The sequence below is a fragment of the Podarcis pityusensis genome, assembly GCF_964106645.2.
Source record: "Podarcis pityusensis genome assembly, chromosome: 8".
NCBI classification, from domain to species: domain Eukaryota; kingdom Metazoa; phylum Chordata; class Lepidosauria; order Squamata; family Lacertidae; genus Podarcis; species Podarcis pityusensis.
Window position 1 is genome coordinate 23,596,123 of NC_138033.1, and position 22,024 is coordinate 23,618,146.

The following is a 22,024-nucleotide window of genomic DNA, read 5'->3' on the forward strand; positions in this document are numbered from 1 at the left end:
GTGAAGTATGTGCTGGAGAAAATTGGTTATGATCAGCATAAGTGGTTTATTTGTGTTGACCTGAAGATGGTGAACTTTTTGTTGGGACAACAGTCTGGCTTCACCAAGTACCCATGTTTTCTGTGCATGTGGCATAGTAGGGACCGTGCTCAGCATTACATGAAGAAGGACTGACCTGTGTGGGAGGAATTGGTGCCTTACAAAGAAAGGAACCTCATCAACGACCCTCTGGTGGACAGAGACAGAATACTCTTCCCACCGCTGCACATCAAACTCGGCTTAATCAAGCAGTTCACCAAGGCTCTGGACAAGGATGGTGACTGCTTCACTTACTTGTGCCAGGCTTTTCCAGGATTGACCATGGAGAAGTTGAAAGCTGGCTTCTTTGATGGTCCTCAGATCCATCAGCTCACCAGAGATCCAGAGTTCGGAAACTCAATGAACGAAGTGGAACTGGAAGCGTGGAGGGCATTTGTTCTGGTAGTGAAGAACTTTCTTGGCAACAATAAGGCCAGAAACTACGCAGAACTTGTCAACAACATACTGACTGCTTTCAGAAACCTGGGCTGCAACATGAGCGTCAAGATGCACTACCTATTTTCACATATGGACCGGTTTCCTGAGAACCTGGGTTCAATGAGTGACGAGCAGGGAGAGAGATTCCATCAGGACATGAAAGAGATGGAGACCAGGTAATCAGGGTCGCTGGGACGCAGTCATGATGGCTGACTACTGTTGGACTCTGTTGGACTCTGAAGAGAGACCTCCCTGCTGCTGAGCATTCCTGGAGTTCCAAGAAACGGAAGTTCAGGCCCTGAAGTTTGAAAAATAGTGACGCAACATGCAATTTACATGTACTTATCTTTATCAATGCCCACCATTCAGTTTACAGTAAACCTGACCTGATGGAGAGAAACGGATGCCATTTCCTGATTCAGCAGTGCAAAAATACCCTAAATCAGTTGTAGAAATCTAGACAACATTCAAAAAGTAAAAAATTGTTGCCCAGTGGTGCCCTCCAACTGCTTTGGACTACAACTCCCATCAGCACATGCTGGCTAAGGCTGTAGTCCAAAGCAGCTGGAGGGCACCAGGTGGCCAAAGTCTGGCCTGGAGTGTTCAGCAACGGGCAGTGAGATAACTAAAAGTTTAAAAGAAGACAAAAGCTTTGCAGTGCTGGAATATGCCACACCTCTTAAGTGTGTGTGTTTCTCCTTCCCTATGAAGTTCTTAAATGAGCAGCAGGGGCTCCAGATTTCAAAAGCTGTAAATATTCTGTGCGGGAGACCTGGCTTTACGTACCTGGGTGCGCACTATCCCTTTTAAAGCACATTCAAAGCGCATGCCGCGCCTTCAAAGAATTCTGGGCACTGTAGTTTGTTAAGGGTTGCGGGGGAATTGGAACTCTGCGAGGGGTAAACTGTGCATAAAATGAGGCGCCTTCTCCTGAGCAGAATCGCGCGAAAAAACTTCAACATGTTCCTTCTGGCTCTTTGAAATGCTGAGCAGCTCTGAGAGCGTATGTAAAACCGGCAGTTAAAAAACCAAAACAAAACTGGATAACCACCAAAACAACAGCAAAAACGCTCCAGCCCTGAGCTCTCTTGGAGAGTAAAGCCCGGATTGCTAGGGCTGCAACTGCAAGAAGGCTGCGCCTTTGCAAACTGACTCGGGAGTAAGCCCCATTAAACTCGACGGGGGCTTACGTGCGCGTAAAAAACGTGCTGGATCAGGCGCACCGCCTTAGCTCTGCGTTGATAGGCTGCTCGTTTTTCCAGAGAGGAGGATCTCCGCGGCTTGGGGAGAAAGGGAACAAGGGCAACTGGGTGCACTTTGTCTTTAACAGGCTCCGGGCCAAAAATCCGCGCTTGCAGGCTCGCAGGCAGCGGCGGCGTAACAATATCCCCACGTGACTGCCATGAAAGCCTCTGTTCCAACCAGCCAGCCACCGAGGGAGGAAAAGAAACTTACAAGAGGTCGGAGAAGAGGCGCCGCTCGTCATTTACGCACTAGAGAGAGAAGCCAAACCTCGGGGATGTGATACGAAATTGACCAGAAAGGGCTGGAAAAGACGGATTTGGCCACGTTTCTGCCCTCCCCTGTTTTCTCTCCACTTCTCCGCGGTTTTGCTTCGCTCTCCTGTCACTCTTAACTTCTTCCTCCTTCCTTCGAAGGCTCCCTTTCCCTCGCCGCCTCTTCCTTACTTTTGGATGACTTTCTCCCCCACAACCCCATCTCCCTCCCTTCTTCTCCCCGGCTGCAACTGCGCCCCGATCTCCAAGGTAACGCCTCTCGCAGCAACATGCCGGAGCAGATCAGCGTCTCCGAGTTCGTGGCCGTGACTTCGGAGGATCTCAGCTCGCCGGCGGCTTCCAGCTTCGCCTCCAAATTGCAGAAGTGCCGGGGGGCCGTGGTGGCGCTGGAAGAGGTGAGAGGGGCGGCGAGGAAGTGGGGTTTGTATGGGGAGGGGGACGAGAAAAGGCTCTTTCGTTGGGGGAAAAGGCTGGGGAACCGAAATGGTTTCCCTACACCCCGCCATCTAATCGCGCCTTTCTTGCGCGTAAAAGTGGGCGCGGTTGTCTCCTCGGCGCGGCGCGCACCTGAGCCTTAACCTATTTACTAAGAAACAAGCCGCCCCAGTGCTCAGTGGGGCTTGCTTGCAGGTGATGATGCAGAAGTCAGCAGCAGGTTTAGTTCCGCGTTCCTAGCTCTCGCCACTTTCTCTAAATTTTACGGCTTCCTTCAGTTGGGGAAGGGCCCAAACTCGGCAGGGGAGCGCCAGTCTTTGTGCGCAGAGGGTCCCAGGGTCCTTCAGGCTCCAGGTCGGATCAGAAATGGCCTTCGCCAGAAACTAAGAGTGCTGCTACTTGGCATTGTAGACCACATCCAGCTAAGTGGCTCCAACGTCTGCTCAGCTCTGTCCTCCAAGAGAAGGGGGGTGGCTATGGGGGACTGCTGCCGCCTGCCCCTCGGCAACTGTCATCTGAGGCAACTATCCACCTTTGTCTTATGGTAGGGGGCCAGTCCTGAAATCAATAGTACTGTAAATTTTCTGCCTGAAAGTTCTTGAGTTCTGAGGCAGGTGCTCACGAAGTGTGGCAAAGGGAACATCTGTAGAGCCAAGGTTGCCCCTGATCTGTGCCAACCTGGGGGACACCTGATGCAGCCCAAATACAGCCCCAGATAAATGTGGGTGCAAGGCTAACGTTCCATTAGGGGTTTTTAAAACCCCAAATAAGCATATGGTTAGGAGGGGTGCAGGAGCAGATTCTGTGCCAACCCCCTCCCTCCAGGAACAAGAGGGGGTCAACTCTGCAGGCTGCTTCTTCTCAAGCGCCGTTCCTGTTGATAGAGCATAAGACTCTTAATCTCATGGTCATGAGTTTGAGCCCCATCTTGGGCAAAAGATTCCTGCATTGCAGGGGGTTGGGCTCGATGAGCCTTGTGGTCCCTTTTTAAAGCACTTGCAGAAGAGCACCCTGCAGCCTGCAGGATTGAATCTGCCACTCACCAAGCAGGTGAGTGGAGGAGGATTAAATTCTGAATCCCCGTGGAGAGCGTTCAGGGAAGCAGATGCCTTGCAGCCTTCTCACCTCATGCCCTGCCCCCTGACTGTCCCAGTTCACTCTGGACGACTCAGTCTGGCCACGGCTGTCTTGATTTGGCCCAAGCTGAGATCCCCACAAGTAGGTTTGGTTTTGATTGGGCTTTGTCCAAATCAGGCCCACTTGCCCTACTTTGTACTTGACAGATTCAGAATCCATATTTATCCTCCTTGTAATTATCACTCCCAGCCATGCAAGTTCTTCTTCTGTTCAGAATGTAAGACGAGATTCTGTGAGTGCACGGTCAGCATTCAGGAGGCCACTCTTCCCAAGCCAACCTGCTTTGGAGGTGCTCAGGCTACGTAGCCCTGTACTTTTTCTTGTTTGCTGTGACCCCACTAAACAAACTTTTGTTTGTTGAGCCTTTACTCCACTTGGATCAATACTCCGTCTGCATTTGACATGATATCATAGTTGTTCTTCATCCAGATGTCTCTGTGTGTTTGTTCTGGGAGAGGGGCTGTGAGATTTCCAAGTGACTCTTTACCAGGATGCTAAGATGCATGCATTTGGAATGGTTACTTCACCCGCTTCTATGTTATGAACCAGGAGAGAATTCCTGGGAATGGGGACAAGAGATGAGTACCATTTTCTGAAGGCTTATCATTAAGGCAACTACATATCCTGTTTTATAGAATACAGTTTTTTGTTTGACAGCACCCTCCGTTGGAAGGGCTGTCAAGCCCCAGTCTAGCTAAAACATAGGAGCATAAGAGGAGCCTAGCTGCTGGATCAGGCTGGTGAAGCATCTAGTTCAGCATCCTCACTATGGCCAACCAGACTCCCTAGATTAGGGGTCAGCAAACTTTTTCGGCAGGGGGTTGGTTCACTGTCCCTCAGACCTTGTGGGGGGCCGGACTATATATTTTTTTGGGAAATGAACGAATTCCTATGCCCCACAAATAACCCAGAGATGCATTTTAAATAAAAGCACACATTCTACCCATGTAAAAACACCAGGCAGGCCCCACAAATAACCCAGAGATGCATTTTAAATAAAAGGAAACCTTCTACTCATGTAAAAACACGCTGATTCCTGGACCGTCCGTGGGCTGGATTTAGAAGGTGATTGGGCCAAATCTGGCCCCTGGGCCTTAGTTTGCCTACCCATGCCCTAGATTTTCCAGCAAATGGTATCCAGAGGCATACCATCTTTGATGGTGGTCAAACATAGCCATTGTGGCTACTATCTGATAGCTATGGAAATGCCCTGTTATCAGTGTGAGATAAGTGGATTTCTGATGGTTGTTATTGTTTAGTCGTTTAGTTGTGTCTGACTCTTCGTGACCCCATGGACCAGAGCACACCAGGCACTCCTGTCTTTTTCTGTTGGTAGCCTAAGGTTATTTCTGCAGCCCTCAAACTCTGAGTGTTTGACACATGCCAGTAAAAAGTTCCTCCGATCCATGCTTATTCCAGGTTGTTTGCAGAGATGAATGTTGAGGTAGGCCAGAAATAAGAAGAATCAGTTTTGGAATAGGCTAGCAACCCCAACATATGTTTTATATTTGCAGTCTAAAAGCAGGAAATTCAAAAAGTGGGTTGTCATATTCAGACTATATCTATTTAAAATTGAAGGGCAAGTTAGTGGCTAACCTAAATCCATTAAATTCAGTGGGACTCCTCTGAATTTGACTTATCTGGATACAGCCCAGTATGCTTTAGTCTTGTTTTTTTTAAACACAAACTCATACACAGAAGTCTTTCTAAAGAAAATGGTTAGAGGCCGTTTCCACAAACGATGCTTTTATTACAATGTTGGAAGTGAAACATCCTTCAGCCAGAATTGATGCCTTCCACACTGAGTCACACACTCTTTATTAAAAATGATATTTCTTAATCTCACTTGTTAAAGAATGCTTTGATTTCTGTCCCCACACCCCTTCCAAGAAACCACAAGGAGTGTAATCTTGGATGATAATGTGAATTATCTTTTTGACAAAATTGCTGCCTTCCACACTGAGTAATGGACTCTGGATTAAAAGGCAGATTTGTTAATTTGTCTTGTATAAGTGCTTTGATTTCCAAACCTTGAGAACTGCAGTCTTGGGTAACGATGAGCATTCCATTGCAATTCCTCAATCTGACATTACAGATACCTGCTCACTTTCTGAATTCTTTACAATCCCCGAGGCAGCTCTGAGAACTCTACATAATGGAGATATTGCAGTGCTGAACTTGGGCTGGAGACCTCTTCTGTTCCAAAAGTCGCTTCCATTATGCTGCTGTGCTATACAGTGCCTTCTCTAGTGCAGCACCATGAAACGTATCTGATGAGTTCTGGGAAATGGGAAAGCTTGCATATATACACTTTGGTCCAAAAAACAAAAAAACGCTTAGACTTTCTTGGTCTCTTTGGCTGTGTGCTTAATTTTCTTTCAAAACTGCTTCTTCATGTGGCCAATCTTGCATCTGCATAGTTCTCCCTGAGTGTCCCCCAGAGATGGAGTCAAGCTGACTCATGTATGTGATGACTCCCCACCCCTAACCATAGGGGTGGTTCTCAGGAATCATCTATATTTGGGGGCTGGGAAGCCGTGGTCTTCCAGATGTTGTTGAACTCCAACTCCCATCAGCCCCAGCCAGCATTGGCAATGTCAGTGATGGGAGCTGTAGTCCAGCCACATCTAGGGAAGGTCTCACTTTACCCACCCTGTATATAATTTTATAAATGTAGATCCTGCCTTGTTGCTAAGTCAGAGGCAGTAATGCTTCTGAATTCCAGCTTCTGAATTGCAGGGGAAAGTGCTCTTGTGTTTGGGTCTTTGCACAGACATCTGCTTGGCTGCTTTGAGAACAGGATACTGGACTAGATGGATCATTAGCCTGATCCAACAGGCTCCTCTTACATTCAAGGAGTGTGCTTGAAATGGATCTTGGATCCCTCTCCAGTTTGAAATAGTTGTTGCTTTATGATTGGAAATAGCTCCATGGGCTAATTTTTGAGGTCGCCGGGAAGCAGAATATAAAGGATATTAGTAATATAAACAATGTTAACAATGCAAAATAATAATCATCATGCCGTTGGGTTGTGTGCCTTTGAGGATCATTTGCTACCTGGCTGCCTTGCATATCTGATCCATACACCTCACCCGTGATCTGCTGCTTTGTTGCCTCTTATCAAATGCCAAGCTACACAGCTGGTGGTCAAAGGGCACCTGCATGTTGTCCTGGCTTATGTGTATGTTTCCACACTCCAGTAACTGTCAGACTCATATATATGCCTATAAGGCTCTCGAAGCATTTTTCAAAATGAGCAGAAATCTATTTGTATTTATTTTTAATAAGACATTTCTTTACTGCCCTACATCCAATTGGTCATGGGCAGTTTACAAAGAAATAAGGTAATATAGAAACTGATTAGACTACATAATGAACAAAAACCATTCTCCTAAATTCTGTAAATAGCATAGTTTAAAAACACCTTAAAAATGGCACAATGCCATCATCTGATAAAAGCTCAGTGAAATAGGTGGGCTTTTAATTTGGTGCCTAAAATAATACAAAGTTGCTGTATGGCACACATCATTGGGGAAGCCATTTCAACACCAAAAAGGGGCTCCCATGGATCCTTGCAATATGCACCTCAGTCAACACAGAAATCACCAGGAGAGTCTCTTCCACTGATCTTACACCAGGGTCAGGTTGATAGGAGAGAAGGCCTTATCTAAGATACTTGGGCCCTCAGCCAATTCAGGGCTTTAAATGGCAACATAAGAGACTGCATGAGATGGACGACTGGCTGCCTGGGACTGGCGTGAGGTAGAGTCCATCATCATCAGGATAGCTTGACCACAGCTGCTTATGCACCAACCTCATGGCTGGATTACTGCAATGCCCTCTGTGTGTATGTACCTTGGGGGTTGGCCTGGAAGCTGAAGCTGGTGCAGAACATGGCGGCTAGGTTGCTTGTGGGGGCAAACTATGGGCAGCATATACACATTGTTTTCAGGATTTGCACTGGCTGCCGATCTGCTATGGGGCAAATTCAAGGTGTTGTCACTAACATATAAGGTCCTGTTCAGCTCAGGACCAGGTTACAGGCCACCTTATCCCTTATACACCCAGTAAAACCTTGTGGTTTCTCCTGCAAGTTCCACAGATATCAAAAGCTTGTTCTGCAGTAACTCAAAGTGAGGCTTTTTGTGTGGCTGCTCCTGTTCTGTGGAATTGCAATCCAGCTGAGATATGACAGCTGCCCACTATCTGCATTTTGTTGGGCAAAAAATGAGGACATTTTTGGTCCAACAGGCTTTTCCAGCTGTTTTAGTTTTTTTTTTTTTAAATGTATCAGTTGCTTGGGGTGTTTCTCACTGGGGTTTTTTGCTGCTTTTATTGTATATCACATTGAAGCAATTGTGTAGAAGGTGATTAATCATGATGGCAATAATAATGTCTAGGGCCACAGACTTTCCATCCTTGTTCGAAAGCATTCTATGGATGACTTCTGCATGCTTCAATTTCTCCTACTTGGATTGTGCGGTTGGATGAATTTTAGTTGGTTTGGATTTTGTTACTTTTCCCTGTGTCTTTTTGGTAAGCTGTATTGTATATTGGTGGGAAATAGTTGGGCGTGTGGTCTAAACCACTGAGCCTCTTGGGCTTGCCGATAAGAAGGTCGGCAGTTCGAATCCCCACGATGGGGTGAGCTCCCATTGCTCGGTCCCAGCTCCTGCCAACCTAGCAGTTTGAAAGCACTCCAAAAAGTGCAAGTAGATAAATAGGTACTGCTCCAGTGGGAAGGTAAACGGCGTATCCATGCGCTGCTCTGGTTTGTGTTCCATTGCGCCAGAAGTGGCTTGGTCATGCTGGCCACATGACCTGGAAAAACTGTCTGCGGACAAATGCCAGCTCCCTCGGCCTGCAAAGCGAGATGAGCGCTGCAACCCCAAAGTCGTTTGCGACTGGACTTAACTGTCAGGGGTCCTTTGCCTTTACCTTTATACTTGTTTTAAAGAGAAGGGACTTTGTGGGGCAGACCATCTTGATCAATAAACCCTTCAAATACATTTGTGGCCTGAACTCTGTGAGGTTCAGAAAAATCTGGATGTGAAACTTTAAAAGTGCTTCTCTCTTCACTACATTTTTATTTTGCCTGTTGAGGTATTTTGAATGCTACATGGGGCTGATCCTCTTCCTCATTTTATCCTTGCAGCAATCTTGCAAGATAGGCTGTGCCCGTGAGGTAGGAGAGTGATGACTCAAGGTCCTAGAATTACAGGGTTCCTTCCAACTCTACAATTCTGAGGGTCATCTGGTCCAACCCCCTGCAATGCAGGAATATGCAGTTGTCCCATACGGGGATCAAACCTGCAACCTTGGCATTATCAGCACCATGCTCTAACCAACTGAGCCAGGTTAACTTCATAGTGGCTAAGTGGGGATTTGAACCCTCCCTTCCCTGTCTGCTGCCTTCTGACCAGGATGCCACTGGGCACAACCTTTCCTGTTGACTAGATGGAAACTTGCTATGTTACACTGCTGTCTGTCAAGTCATTTGTGCAGAATAGCAGGAGGCTGCTGTCCGTTGTATCGCTGGTCGTTCCTGTGACACTTTTGCTAATGCAGCCAAAGTATCGGTTGAACTCCTTCCAACATTAGCATCGTCCGTAAAAATAGAAGCCATGTCCAAATGGCCTTCCGTAATATAGAGCCCTTGATATTTTGTTGCAGCTTTTTTCTTCGAGTGGGCCGTTGCCTTAAAAACGACAACAACAACAACAACAACTGCTTGCTACTGTGATCTGGCACTATTCAGGGTGGAAATGAAGCAATAGGATGTTCCTGAATAGACAAATTGCGGAAGATGAGGAGCTTAATTGCCCAACAGACATGTTGTGGCCCAAGAACTCTGCAAGATGCACATTGTGGTGGCAGCCTCCCCAAGGCGGTTCTAACACTATTAGAGTACAGTGCCTCTCTCCGGTATGGTGCTGGCACACATTTGGAGAGGCTATTGCATTGCACCTGTGGTTCACCAGAAATGCTCTGTAATTAAACTGTCTGACCTCATGAGAGCCGAAGAAAAGCCCTGCTGGATCAGCCTCATCTAGTCCAGCATCCTCTTCTCCCTGTGGTCAACTAGATGCCTATGGCAAGGCTCCAAGGAAGACCTGGACACAATAGCAGTCTTTCCTCTTGGGATTCCCAGCAACCATCATTCAGAGGCATGCTGCCTCCAACGGTGGGCGTAAGGCCCTAGCCACTGAGTCTGGTAGCCATTGGTAGCTTCATTCTCCAAGAATTTGCCTAATCCTCATTTAAAGCCATCCAAGTTAGTGGCTTTTGCTGCCTCCTGTGCGAGTGAGTAAAGGTAAAGGGACCCCTGACCATTAGGTCAAGTCATGACCGACTCTGGGGTTGCAGTGCTCATCTCGCTTTATTGGCCGAGGGAGCTGGCCTACAGCTTCCGGGTCATGACTAAGCTGCTTCTGGCAAACCAGAGCAGCGCACGGAAACGCCATTTACCTTTTTGCCGGAGCGGTACCTATTTATCTACTTGCACTTTGACGTGCTTTTGAACTGCTAGGTTGGCAGGAGCAGGGACAGAGCAACGGGAGCTCACCCCATCGCGGGGATTCGAACTGCCGACCTTCTGTGCCACCTGCGTCCCTCACATGGGAGTGAGTACTGTAGCTTAAGTATGGGGGGGGGGAGCTTGCTTTTCTGTCCTGAATCTTCCAACATTCAGCTTCATAGGATGGCTCCTGGTTCTAGTATTATGGAGGCGGGGGGGGGGGGAGAAAGAAACCTTTTTCACTTTCTCCACACTTCACAACAGTCCCCTCAAGAGTAGGCTTCTTCTTCTTCATTTGCACAGAGCTAGAAACAGGTTAAGAAGTCACAGCCATCCTGCAGTTTCAGTTCCAGACAAAGCTTTGCAATTATTCCAGATCCACTCTTCCCATGAGCTCATGCTGACCTACTTCTAGATCATGCTTGGAATTCTGTCTTGGCCTCATGACCTCGTATAGTTTCCAGGTCAGGTGCTGGAAACAAAAGAACTACACCTTCCATTGGTTGTACAGTGCTGTATTTTTTAAGTTTAGATTTGCTGGGAGCCTAGTGATGCTACTCTGGCACCCCATCTGGGAGAATCCATTTGACTTGGGGGAACTGTTTTGCTCCTGAAAGTTTCAGGGTATATACTGAATTGTGCTTGCTTTTATATTCCTTGGCTCTTTTGGCCTGTGGTTGGCTTGTGTGCATGTGCCCCGCATTAAGCAAATGAGCTCCGCTTCTGCATAGTTATGTCAGAGCTATACATGACCTGTGGGTTGCTCTAAATCTCCATTTTAACCGGTTAGACAAGAATCCTAGAAGCCACAGCTTGCAGATATTTCCTGTAGTTAAGCAAAGTGCCATTGGCCTACATGCATGTGTTTGGGAGACGTCATTTCCTCTGGATAGCAAACTCAGGCGCTGGGTGCCAATTGGATTGTAGCCAAATTTGGGACACTGAGGAACAAGAGAGGATATAACATTATGCAGGGTTTGCAGAGGGATGAAAATGTATGTCAATCATCTGAAGTCATAACGACACTCACTTGTAAAGTTGGCCCACAGGGATGGGGATTTGGCCCGTTGGTCTAAAAAGGTTCCCCACCCTCCACCCAAAGTGAGTGAAGTGGTTGAGGATGCTAGGACTGAATTCAGTGAAGGTTGAGCTCATGGGCTGCAGCCAGCAGGTCAAAGCGAAGAACTGCAAATGCACCTGATCAGAGTTTCTCTCTTCGTCCCTCCCTGCTATGATGCTGTCTTACGATTCTGAATGGCCAGGGCTGTGTCTTATTTATAGTAAATTATATCTGCCCTGCTCATCCCACCCACCCCAGATAGATACCAGGCTGCCTTTCAGCATAGGTTCTCATCAAATTATAGCAGGTAGAATCAAGCTGGAGCTAATAATAATAAAAAACCCCAGCATTTATAATTGCCGTATAACAAAAGAAATGCACCAGCGAAAAAGCAACCCTGATTCAAAACTGGAGTCGGAGGTGGTTAAAAGAACAGAATCTGCATCAGGCTTGTTCTAAAGATGCCTGGACAACATTTCAGAACACCGGAGGCAGGAGAGGAAGTTGGCATTCCTGTCAGAATGGCAAGCCAGGGAGCACCCCAAGGTTGAGGGTCTGACGCAATTTCAAGCTGATGGCCAGAGCTGTGACAAGATGGTTTCTCTCTCCCACTCCCTGGTTCAGAGCTGTGACAAGATGGTTTCTCTCTCCCACTCCCTGGTTCAACCCCACTTCCTAAGGGGTTGATCACCTTTGGAGATTCGCAATACTTGCCGCGGCAACCTTTACAAACTGAAATGTGGAAGGAACAAACCTCACGTGACACCCGGCACTACTCTTGTTACAGTGGACCTCAAAAAAATCTGTTCTCCAGATTCCCTGTAGCATTCCCTATGTATGCACTTGCTCAGGGAGTTTTTCAGTTCATGTTATTGCTACTGGAACACCTCCAAAATGTTTCCGGACATACTGATGCAGATTTCAAAGAACAAGGGGTGATAAGGCATCAAGCGGTAGTCATGGCCACCAACTTGGATGGCTTTAATGGAGGGGAAGAATATCAGTAGCTACCAGCCAGGATGGCCATACTCTCCCTTCCCTGTTGGAGGCAGCTTGCCTCTGAATACCAGTAGCTGGCTGGAGATGCTGTGGTGCTCAGATTCTGCTTGCGGGATTCTCATGGGCATCAGGTTGGTCACTGCAAGAACAGGATGCTGTGCTAGATGGGTCTTTGACCTCTCATCCGGGAGGGCTCCTTTTATGAGTAAAACAAGGGAAACCTTCACTGAACAGGGGATAAAACAGCATACCTCAGAGCAGTTGCCAACATGCTGTCCTTCAGATGTTGTTGGACTACAACTCCCATCAGCCCCAGGCAGCAAGGCCAATGGTCAAGGACTATGGGTATTGTAGTCCAACAACATTTGGAGTGTACTACTTCTAGAGAAATTGCCTTGGAGTGACATTTCCTCAATATTGGCTAACAGTTAAAAAAAAAGACAAAGGAAAAATAAGCTAGTGGATATTGCCCCATGCTACAAGAATGGATTTCAAAAGTTGGTTTCCTTCCTGGGCCAAGGCCAGAAACTCTCCTTCACCTCCATCCACCCCAGTCTGGGTCTGCATAGGCTGGATTGAAATGTTGTTTTCAGGAGAGAGAGAAAGTCTCATCATGGAGGAAGGGGTGAAGTGGAGGAGGGACACTGTACAGACATGTCTGGGCAAACTTCAGACACTGAAATGGAGAGCTAATTGAGCCTTGTGACAAAATTCTTCAAAACGCTTGCAAAAACAAACAAACTGTGTGTGTGTGTGTGTGTGTGTGTGTGTGTGTAGGACATCAACCTTGGCCTCCAGTCTATGAAAATAATTGAGAAATCCAGGATTTTACTGTAACTCTATCCTGGGCAGTAGTGAGTCCATCCTAAAGCAAAGGTAGAGAGTGAAAGATAGTTTTAGGCTGTTAAGTAGATTGCAGCAGTAACTGGGGAGGGGGTGATTAATTGCTCCCCCCCCCCCATGGTGGATACTTCAGGGAGGGTTGTTCCTGCTAGTATGAACATTTAAATGTGTATATTTTATGCAAAGGATTGAAATCCTTGTTATTGAGAGAGAGAGATGGGTGGCTGTTCTTAGCTGTTGATAACATTGCTGTACTTGTTACGATGGATAAATAATGGCTGCAGTCCTTAGAATACACTGTTCACTTTTAATCTGGAATCAGTCCAAGCACAGGGATCTGAACCTTAGTCGTCGTAAATCTGAAAATCTTTTGCCCCCCTACCTACCATCTGAAATAACTGTGCCTGGTCTTTCACTGAATGTAGTACAGTATTGCCAGCTTAAGAGGAATTGATGAAAGATCTACAGCAGGGGTAGCTGACGTAGTGCCCTCCAGCAGGATTTGACTACAATTCTCATTAGCCGCAGCCAGGATAGCCATGAGCGACCATGTTGGCTACCCAGGATCAACACTTTACGACTCATGAAACTAGAGTTATTTTCACAGTTTAAGGTCAGCAATGAGGAAAAGTGGGGCTCTTGTGCCTTGAATCGGGCAGAAATTAAACTGATTAAGCCTTTTCTAGTATGGAAATAAAATTGCAGGGAAAACCTTGCCTGTTGACACTCTGCCTGCCAAGCATCTTAGTACTTGACATGTGACCTCCCGATTTAATTCTGAGCCTTCCACCCCACCTGCAAGGAATATGCAAATTTGCATTATGCAAAGTACATGCATTATTTATGCAAATGCATGCCCTCTTTTGCAGGTAGGGCAGAGGGCCCAAATCCACAGACGGTGTACAGTATTGGCCTCAGAAAATCTTCTTGGCACCCCTGACTCTGAATATCTTTTTTTATACTCTGCTGCTCCTAATTTTAGATTTCATAGCTGCCCTTTTCAGGCTGGGCTTCCTTAACAGTTGGCTGTGTTTTATTGCTGTACCAACCAGTTCCCACTTCATTGAGCAGCTCTGCAAAGTGAAGAATGGCTCTCATTGATCTTACTTAACAACCAACGTGCAAAAGAAAGGGCGATTTCCAAAGAGGCACTCTCTTTCTGACAGCCAGCAAAAGATTCTGTCTGGCTAGCAGGGCACATTTGGAAGGAATTCAAGGCTGATTTTAGAATGCAGAGTGTAAATTAGACAATTGCACAGAGAGGCTCCGTGGGGTCAGTGATGGGGTCTAATGCAGTCACAGATGGAGGCTGTGTGAGGTCACCACCAGCTACAGGTGCAGAGCTGTCTCCTCTCTCTCACTCTGGAGACATTTTCCCCTTGCATCTCTGCATCTGTGGCTGAGCTGATTATCCTCAAGGAGGGGTGTATATCTCTGAGATTTTGGACTGCAGCTGCAGAAGTCCAGTGGGGCGTGCACAGCTGCCTGGCTTGGCTTCTGCTGGCATGAGCTTGGGGATCTTAGAAAGTAAAATAAAAAGCAGCGTCTTTGGGCGATTGTGGAATATGGTCTGTAAGATGCTACAGTATTTTGCACACCAGGACGCCTCTTTTTGAACTGTTGATAGACCTAGGGACATAGCTAGTTACCTTGGATGGAGTCAGACCCCTGGCACATCTAGTTCCGTACTGTCATCACTGATTGATGGAGATGCTCCATGGCTTCAGAGGGGGACATTCCTAGTCCGTCTTGGAGATGCTGAGGATTGAACCTGGAACCTTTTGCTGGCAAAGCAGATGCTGTGTTACTGAGCTGCGGTTGGATTGTCGACAGTGGGTTGTGGGACGGTGATGTCTTCCTAGCACTTAGTCAACCCATGGTTGGGGAACCTAGGACCCTCCGAATGTTGTTGGACTCCCCTCAGTCCCAGCCAGTATGCTGAATAACCAACAGTAATGGGAATTATAGTCTAGTGCACTGTTTCTCAAACTTGGGTCCTTAGCTGTTGTTGGACTACAACTCTCATCACCCCTGACCATTGATCCTGCTAGCTAGGGATGATGGTATTTGCAGTCCAACAATAGCTGGGGATCCACAAAAGGTTTCCCCACACTCTAATCTAACTTCCTTGCCTTAAAAAGCAAAGGTACAGGAGAAGTTGCTAGAGAGCAGCTGTAGCGGTAGCGACGTCCTCTAGATGTTGTTAGACTGCAGCACCCATCATCCCCTGACCATTGGGCATGCTGGCTGTGGCTGATAGGGGTCGTCCAACAACATATGGAGAGCACCACATTGTGACTCCTGCTGTAGAACAAGAGAGAGAATGGAATACAGGTGACTCTCAACTTATGCTTGGGTTATGTTCCGGACAGTGTTCAAAATTCAGCAGGAGCCAGGCACATTTTGCACCTGGCTATTAACCACTTAGGGATGCAGGTGGCGCTGTGGGTTAAACCACAGAGCCTAGGGCTTGCCGATCAGAAGGTCGGCGGTTCGAATCCCTGCGACGGGGTGAGCTCCCGTTGCTCGGTCCCTGCTCCTGCCAACCTAGCAGTTCCAAAGCACCTCAAAGTGCAAGTAGATAAATAGGTACCGCTCCGGCGGGAAGGTAAACGGTGTTTCCGTGCGTTGCTCTGGTTCACCAGAAGCGGCTTTGTCATGCTGGCCACATGACCCGGAAGCTGTACACCGGCTCCCTCGGCCAATAAAGCGAGATGAGTGCTGCAACCCCAGAGTCGGTCACGACTGGACCTAATGGTCAGGGGTCCCTTTACCCTTTACCTTTATCAACCACTTGCAACCAAGTGAAGATGCCTGGGCACCAGGATGGCACCTGACATCTCCACCATCTGGAGGTGCATGCCTGGGGATCACTGGATCTTGACTGTTTTCACACGCTAACACCACAGCCTGCAGAATTCTATCTGTTATATTTTATCTGCACAATCAGAATGAATTTCAGGAACCAAGAAGTCACAATGAAAAATACAACTTTCAGGCTGTCAGGCCCAACAATAACAACTAGGCATTCCATTTTGGGGACTGGTTTAAGGAGCCATATGCCACCTAGCTTATATATCTGAGTTTGTGAATATGCACAAGCTGCAAGTTACCTGTACACTGTACAGCAGACAGGTGAGCTTTCATTGTTGATTGGAGGAGTGGGGCATAGGTCTTGGCTTGAGAATAGGCATGTTTACAAATGTTTCGACTGAACAATGCTAGATTGCTTGCAAGAACTTCCAGATCTTTGAAAATAGGAAAGTGAAGTCTTTCTTCTGAGATGGCAACAAAATGCAAGGGTGTGGCCTCATTCTTAGCTTTATGAAAAACATTCTCAGTTGCAGCAAATCTGTGTGCTGCAACTGAGAATCTCGTGCTACTGTGTATAATTAGCAACAAGCATTTTGCCTCTCACCTGCGTCTGGTCTTCCAGGAACAACGTCGGTGTTTGTCCCTCCTGCAGCTCCTGAGACAGGCTCAGGCCTGCCAAGGACACTGTGGATGCCGGTGGAGCCCTGTTTCCTTGCCTAGGTGGATTCCTGACAGTGAGGTTCATGCTGTTTTCAGGGAGCAATCAGAGGCTGACTCAGGGGCAAATCCAAGCACTGATGGTTGCAGGTTCAAATTCGTTTATTTGCAAATGTATAACCCACACGTTCACAAAAATATAGCAAGGTGGAGTACAACATCTGAAGATAGTATCAATGAAAAGATCCATAAAAACAGAAATAGATATCAGTACATACTGATTGGTTAAAAGGAAACCACCCAGAGATTAAGAGCTCTACTGACTGAGCTATCCCAGCTGTTAACATCAGGTTCTAAAGAAAGATCTACGGGTGTCTTCCATGCATGCTGAGGGTTGTGTTGGGATCCTCTGGGTTGTGTGTGCTCTAATGCAAGTGCTGATGATGTCCCTTCCCTTAAGAAGACGCCTTTCCCCCAGCCAAGCTCCCCTCCCCTCCACAGTTTTCCTCTGACTTCATCCCATTTTAACAAATGTTATCCCTTGCTTGACCCTAAACAATTGCTTTCTCCCCATCCAGATGATTACATCCTCCAAGTATTTTTCCAGCACTGTTATCATGACTGAACCTCAGCCAGGCTTCAGGTTAACTCTTTGCTGCTCCGTCCATCTCTGCAACCTGTTTGATGGTTTGTGGCAGTGCTGCTCTCTTAGATAAGCAGGTAAACAAAGACCCCTGTAACTTGGGATGCAGGAGAAATAAATTCAGTTTGCCGTGAAAATCTGGCAAATAGCGCTGACAGAAAAATTAACCTTAATCCCTGTCCACCGACTTGCACTGAAAGGCTAAGCCCAGGCTTTCTGATATTTTCCTTCCAACCCCATGCTAAATATACCCATCTCATGACAATGGCTTGGAGTGGTAATATCTAGGGGGGGGATACATGTTTATTGCTACATCCCAAGCTTTGATTTATACAGCCAGGGTATCACATCCCATTTGCTGCTTGAGGTGGAACAGGAAGTGCCTCCCTGCCCTGCTGCTGCTGCCGCCAACACCATCCGCTCTGCTACCACTGCCAGGAGGTGCTAATTTCAGGGAAGATCACACCAGTTTTGGGTGAGATGGTGCCACTGCTTCTCTTGCCTCTGGAGGAGGCAGTGGGGTAGGTGAGGTGCCTGCAGGAGTGCTGCCTGGGGGACTTCTGGCACCTGAGGCAGCCTCCTCCCCCTGCCTAATGGCTCTGCCAGCTGCATACAGCTAAGGTGAAAAGCTACAGTGTGCCGCATTGCTGATTTAGGGTCAATAGCCAATTGAGGTTGCTTGTGGTGAGGGCCGGATTTAGGTTTGATGAGGCCCTAAGCTACTGAAGGTAATGGGGCCCTTGATATGTGCAGCTGTCCTTTGTCAACAACAAATTGTCTGTTGAATATGCTATATGGTAATTTATGGATCTAATAGGTATCTAAAGCCATTTGCACATACACAATACAAAACACTGTTGCTGTATGTAGGTTTTGTTTTATTTGTTTTTTATCTTATATTTTTGAAATGTACACCCAGTTGTTGTTTTTCCTTTACATTTTTTAGGGGCCCCCAAGAGAGTGGGACCTTAAGCTAGAGCTTCCTTAGCTTAGACGTAAATCCAGCACTGCTTGTGGTTGTTCCTTCTTAGGGAAGAGCTGTGCGGTAGGGGCTGCCCTGATCTCAGAGGTGGAAGGGAAAGAATGCTTCAGGACAGCAAGACAGATGGAACCACTGCTAGCTTTATCTGTAACTTGAAGAACTTGCTTTTCCTTCCTCCCTCTCATTACCTTTCCCCTGTGTGTCATATCTCTCTTGAATTGTGAGCCTGAGGGCAGGGGCTGTCTTAGTATTGATATTATTTTTTTGGTCTTGAGAGACTTTTTGGCTACAGGGGTGGTGTGCAATTGCTCATTAATAAGAATAAAAACGCAAAACTTTTGCAAAATTGCAAAGCAGCCAATATCTGGTGACCCTTTGTGTGTGGATGAGCACTTAACAGTAATGGAGATTTTGCCTCAAACGGCCAAATAGAGAGATGTTGAGGCTGGTGTCTCTCCTTTTTACTGTGGCAGAAAGGCATCTTTAAGATCCTGCTTTGTATTGTGATTCTTTGTTTGAATCCCTCCCAGCGAGGGCAGAAGGAAAGTGGGATTGGAAGTTGCTTTGGATGGAAAGGAGGGCTCAGGAGATGGACCTGTTTCCACATTCACAGAGGCTCCTCTTTGGCTGTTGGGGGGGTTTTACGCTTTTGGTGCCTTGGCCCCAGCTGCCTTCTTTCTGTTCTCCATGCATGCAAATAGCTTGGTCGGTAGAGCATGGGTTTACATCAGTCAGGGTCATAGGTTTGAGCCCCACATTGTGCAAAGTATTTCTGTATTGCAGGGTGTTGGACTAGATAACCCTCATGGTCCCTTCCAACTCTACATTTCTATGATTCTACGATTCAGATAACTTTTGTGCGCATTTGTAAGGACACAATTCAGCAGAGATCTCTACCAACCTTTTTAGCCTCAGTGGCTAGCTGCTTGACTTCTCCTTTTGCATGAGTGAGGTGAAACAAACCAAGCAGTCTTCAGTTTCCCATTTTCTCCAAACCAGGAAATATTGTGACATCTGAATTGCACCACTGACGGTTGGTTTCTAAACAGTGAAATACTTATGCACTAGGAAGTAATAGCATGCACAAGAAAAGGACAAAACGCTTTGCTTTCTTTAAAAATACAATTGACCTTCTTTGGATGACCTTGGCTATCATTTTATTGGGCAGTATAAAATGTCACTGGAATGGATGCTCTTAAATCCCACTGTAGTTTCTCTGGTGTTGCAATTTACGTCTTGAATATCTCCTCGAACAGGCCTTTTAAACTTTACTGCGAACCTTTTCTCCCCCTCACTCCCCAATACCTGAAATTATACCCCTGGATGGAGAGGCACCTTCAGGGATACTGTAACCATGGACAAATGACTGAAGGGGGAGTATCTGGCCTCCAGAAAGGAAATCCCTTCCTGCTATTAAAGGTTCCTAGTCTTGATGGCTATTTGCTGCCAGCCAGGATTAGAGGCAGGCAGCATGCCTGTGAATTCCAGAGAGGGTTATGATTCTCCTGCCTCCTGCTAGGCAAAAAGGATATTGTAGATATTCTGATAGGGCAACTAAAATGATTAAGGGGGTGGAGTGCAGGGCTTTGAACTTTTTAGCTGAGAGGAAAAAGTGAGCAAGAGGTGACATGACAGAAGTTTCTAAAATTATGTATGACATGGAGAAAGTGGAGAGAAAAGTTGTTCTCCCTCTAGAGACCCTGGGGAACATGCAATGAAGCTGAATGTTGGAAGATTCGGGGCAGATAAAAGAAGGCACTTCTTCACGTAGTGCATAGTTAAACTATGGAACTTGCTCTCATGGGAGGGGAGGCAGTGATGGGCACCACCCTTCCTCACCATGTCTTTGATTCAAACAGGTGTCTGTCTGCGCTCTCCCTGAACACAGGCTCCTTTTTTGTAATTGGCTATGTCTTTTGAAACATAGTAGTGTTTTGACTTGGGTACATCAGAGCCAACTGCTAGGGGCCGAGGTCCCTTCACACCCCCAATAAAATAATTGAGGAGTCCCTCCAAATTTGATGGGCATTGCCATTCAAATGGTGAGTGTGTGCCACATCTTGTGATCAGTTACACAGGATGGTGCTTACCTGCCCCTCCTCCCCATGTTTTGTTCAAGTTGGCACCCTTGCTTGCGTAGTTTTGCTGCTGCCTTTGCTGTGAGCCAGTGCAAGACTGTTAAATAAGTGGATGCTATACTTAATGGGTTGTTGCCTGGTTCTTTTATTAAGAGGCAAACCAAGAGGAAGCCAGCTAACCTTCATTAGGTGGAATTGCTCAAAAAAGGAAAGGCTTTGCAACCTTGTTCCAAAGCTTCAATTTTCGTTGCCAAGGATGGGGTTTTAATACAGTGGACGCTTGGACTGCGAACATGATCCGTGCGGGATGCACGTTCACAACCCACGTCTGTGCACATGTGGGTTGTGATTCAGCGCTTCTGTGCATGCGCAAAGCGCAATTTAGCACTTCTGCGCATGCACGGCTGCTGAAACCCGGAAGTAACCCGTTCCGGTACTTCCGGGTTTCGGCGGTCCGCAACCCAAAAAAAGCAACCTGAAGTGGCTGTAACCCGAGGTATGACTGTACTCTGCCCTAACTCACCCGTGTAGCAGACTGGAGAGATAAATTGTATTTCGTATGTCCTCTCCTAGCCATCAATAACCCACAGACACATCAGAAGCTCCTGTATACCAAGTCAGACCATTGGCCCATCTAGCTTGTCTGCAGTGTAGACACTTGACTGGTGCTCTCTATACTGGCTGGCAGTGTCTCTCTAGACTTTCAGACCCTACCTGGAGATGCCGGGATTGAACCTGGGACCTTTTGCAAGCAAAACCGTTGCTCTACTTCTGAGCTGAGCTCCTCGACAGGCCACATTCCAGTCTCAAGACAGAATGCAAGAGAAGGCAGCAGACATTCAAATGAGGCCCTGCTAGGTGCTTAGGCAGGTTTCAGGTTGCGCCAGGGGCTGCCTGACTGTCTTGTGCTGAGGTCTTCCCCATCATTTGATACCTTTGATCCTTTCAGACTAGAAGCGCCTGTGATCTTCTGCATGCAGAACGTGTTCTCTGCCACAGAGCTATGCCCTTGTTGCAGCCAGGGAGGAACTGGCTGGAAGCCACACCTCCTTTTCTGCGCTGTTCAGTCAATGCATTTTCTCTCTTTCACTCTCAATCTCTGCACAGCCCACCCACCCCCTCCCCATGCTTGGGATCTCTCCACTCCAGATTCGGGTAGCCTGGCAGCTGCCTTGCACATCTGCCACAGGCCGGAGCTTCAAAGAGACTTTGTGTGGCCTGGCAATTCCCTCTTCCCGCCTCCCAGCTTGGCACTGCCCAGCAACTCTGACAAACCTTTGTGTCTTTCTCTCTCTCTTTTTTGCCTCGCAGAGCCTGGATGGAGACCAAGCCATTCTCCAGCGGATCAGGAAATATGTGAAAGCTATTCATGCTTCTGGGCTCAGTAAGTTAATGCTCTTTGTGTGCTGGTGTGGCCGCCAAGGGGTGGGGAAGAGTGGGGGGACACCTTGGGGGTAATGGGTAGGTGCTGCCAGGTGTGTGCAAAGTGCAATCTGACCCCCCTGTACAGTGTGAGCAGTGTCATTTGAACAACCCAGAGTCGAGAGAGAAAAGGAACTTTACTGGGCAAACTGAACAAAGGCAGTGCATACCTTGAGGAGAAATAATCAGGGTTGCTGTTTTTTGTCTTTTAGAACAGGCCTCTTTCAAAGCAGAAAGATATTCAGCAGTGCATACTGAGGAAAGGCTCCCTCAGAACTCCCGCAGCCAATCAGGGCACAAGGATTACGCCATTCTGATTGGGTGCTAGGCAAACACTTCCACTACCACTCCCCTCTTGATTGGCTGTCTTAACTGTCATTAGAATGAACCCTTAGGCTACTAAC

At 47.1% G+C, this 22,024-nt stretch overlaps 1 protein-coding gene across 2 annotated transcripts in view; it reads left to right on the plus strand.

Moving 5' to 3' along the window:
* The first annotated feature begins 1,928 nt into the window (after positions 1-1,928).
* The window catches only part of ASAP3 (ArfGAP with SH3 domain, ankyrin repeat and PH domain 3), a 70,491-nt gene continuing 50,395 nt past the window's right edge, over positions 1,929-22,024 (plus strand). Inside the window, exons 1-2 of one of the 2 annotated variants that reach the window (XM_081015731.1) lie at positions 1,929-2,428; positions 21,510-21,582. In XM_081015731.1, coding sequence (XP_080871857.1) covers positions 2,303-2,428; positions 21,510-21,582 — 199 coding nt within the window. In that variant the 5' untranslated portion in view covers positions 1,929-2,302. Of the gene's footprint in view, positions 2,429-17,164; positions 17,216-21,509; positions 21,583-22,024 lie in introns of those variants that run through there. The other variant, XM_081015732.1, reaches the window with a different exon arrangement.